This window comes from Chinchilla lanigera, unplaced genomic scaffold (assembly GCF_000276665.1).
Source record: "Chinchilla lanigera isolate Chin_1 unplaced genomic scaffold, ChiLan1.0 scaffold00055, whole genome shotgun sequence".
In the NCBI taxonomy this organism is placed as follows: Eukaryota; Metazoa; Chordata; class Mammalia; order Rodentia; family Chinchillidae; genus Chinchilla; species Chinchilla lanigera.
In genome coordinates, this window is record NW_004955456.1 from 7,557,557 (window position 1) to 7,559,329 (window position 1,773).

At 45.9% G+C, this 1,773-nt stretch overlaps 1 protein-coding gene across 1 annotated transcript in view; it reads left to right on the forward strand.

Moving 5' to 3' along the window:
* Window positions 1-1,211: 1,211 nt before the first annotated feature.
* Nudcd3 (NudC domain containing 3) overlaps window positions 1,212-1,773 on the forward strand; it is an 86,284-nt gene continuing 85,722 nt past the window's right edge. Inside the window, exon 1 of the mRNA XM_005396666.2 lies at window positions 1,212-1,728. Within this exon, the coding sequence (XP_005396723.1) occupies window positions 1,438-1,728 (291 nt within the window). The 5' untranslated portion in view covers window positions 1,212-1,437. The remainder of the gene's footprint in view (window positions 1,729-1,773) is intronic.

The following is a 1,773-nucleotide window of genomic DNA, read 5'->3' on the forward strand; positions in this document are numbered from 1 at the left end:
CTGGGAACCGAACTCACGACCTTGCGCTTGCCAGGCAGGCGCTTTGCCGCTGAGCTAAATCCCCAGCCCCTAAGGCTCTACTCTTGTGACCCATTTAACTTTAATTACCTTTTAACATCCCATCCCAAAATACAGCCACCAGAGTGGTTATGACTACAATATATGAATTCTGGGGGTTACATTTGTTTTAGATTAGGCACCAAACTCCACTAGTATGCACTATCGCTTAGCATTCTTCACTGCTTTCCATTTGTAGAATAATCTTGCCAGTTTCATTTTGAAAAGACAAAACACTCTCGTTCTCAATGATCTGTGTGAGACAGAGATGGTCATATTCTTCCATTAAGGAAACATATTGCAATGGAGTCAGTGCAGAAGCAGATGTGAGGATCTTGCTGTTATCTATCAAGCTAGACATTAAAGAGATTTGCAGGCTGGGTATGATGGCACATACCTACAATCCCAGCATTTAGGAGGCTGAGGCAGGAGGATCAAGTCAAATTTGAGGTCAGCCTGGGCTACATGGTGAGTTCAAGGCCAATTTAAACTACATAGTGAGACCTCCTCTCAAAAAACCAAAAACAAAACAAAAAAGATTTGCAAAAACGTAAAACTGTGCTACTGTTTTTGTTTGAAAGATCATTTTAAATAAAAGTATGTGACATATGTTTAAAAAGTATATTTTAAAATTTTCTAAGTTTTAGTTCCCAAAATACTGTATTTAAATAGTATTTATAGTGAATACTGTACTAAGTTAAGTTTATACAATATTTAATTTTAAATACTGATAAGTAGAAGCAAATAAAAGTTCTAAGGAGTCCTCATCAGATTAGAGCACAAATATGTCCTAAAACAAAAAAGTTTCACAACCACTCATGTAGGGCAATTTACCTCAGTTTGATTTCTTTTAAAATTCATTAGAACCTATACACTATGGAGATATATGGTAACGTTCAGATTTTCATTCAATACATATACAAAACTTTTTTATCCACTAGAAAGGATAACCTATAGTTGTATCATCTTGTGGAACATCAACCTGCTTAGTATCCAACCTAACAATCATACTCTAATGTTTTCTTAAAATGTCTATAAATATCTAGTTTCTCAAAAAATTCTTTTGGAATCAGGGTTAGTCTATCTCTGGTAAACTTTTACAAGACTATATTTTGACAGACACTATGGATACACGAGGTGTATCACATGACCTTGCCCTCACCAAGACTCTTCCGCCCGCTTCAAACATGGCTGCCAGGTGACCTCCGCACAGCCACAACAGTACCGGCCTACTTGCGCGTAGGCGCCGCTACGGCCCCACGTTGGGATCTTTTTAGGTAGGGTTGCTGAGGGGAAGGCCCCGTGGGGCAGCGAGGTCTCCGGGAAGTCGCCCGGGGCAGCGAAGTTGAACAGGCGCGGACCGGAAGTTCCACGGCCTCGATGTCTGGGGGGGATCCGTTAGGCGCAGACGCCGGAAGTGGCGAGTCGGCGGGTGTGAGACGGCGTCCGCGGTGTGAGCGTCCCCTCAGCGGCGGCGACATGGAGCCTGGAGCTGCGGAGCTGTACGACCAGGCCCTCCTGGGCATCTTGCAGCATGTGGGCAACGTCCAGGACTTCCTGCGTGTGCTCTTCGGGTTCCTCTACCGAAAGACCGACTTCTACCGCCTGCTGCGCCACCCAACGGACCGCATGGGCTTCCCGCCCGGCGCCGCGCAGGCCCTGGTGCTGCAGGTGAGGCGGGGGGCGGAGGGGGTCCCGGCCCCGGCCCCGCCCCGG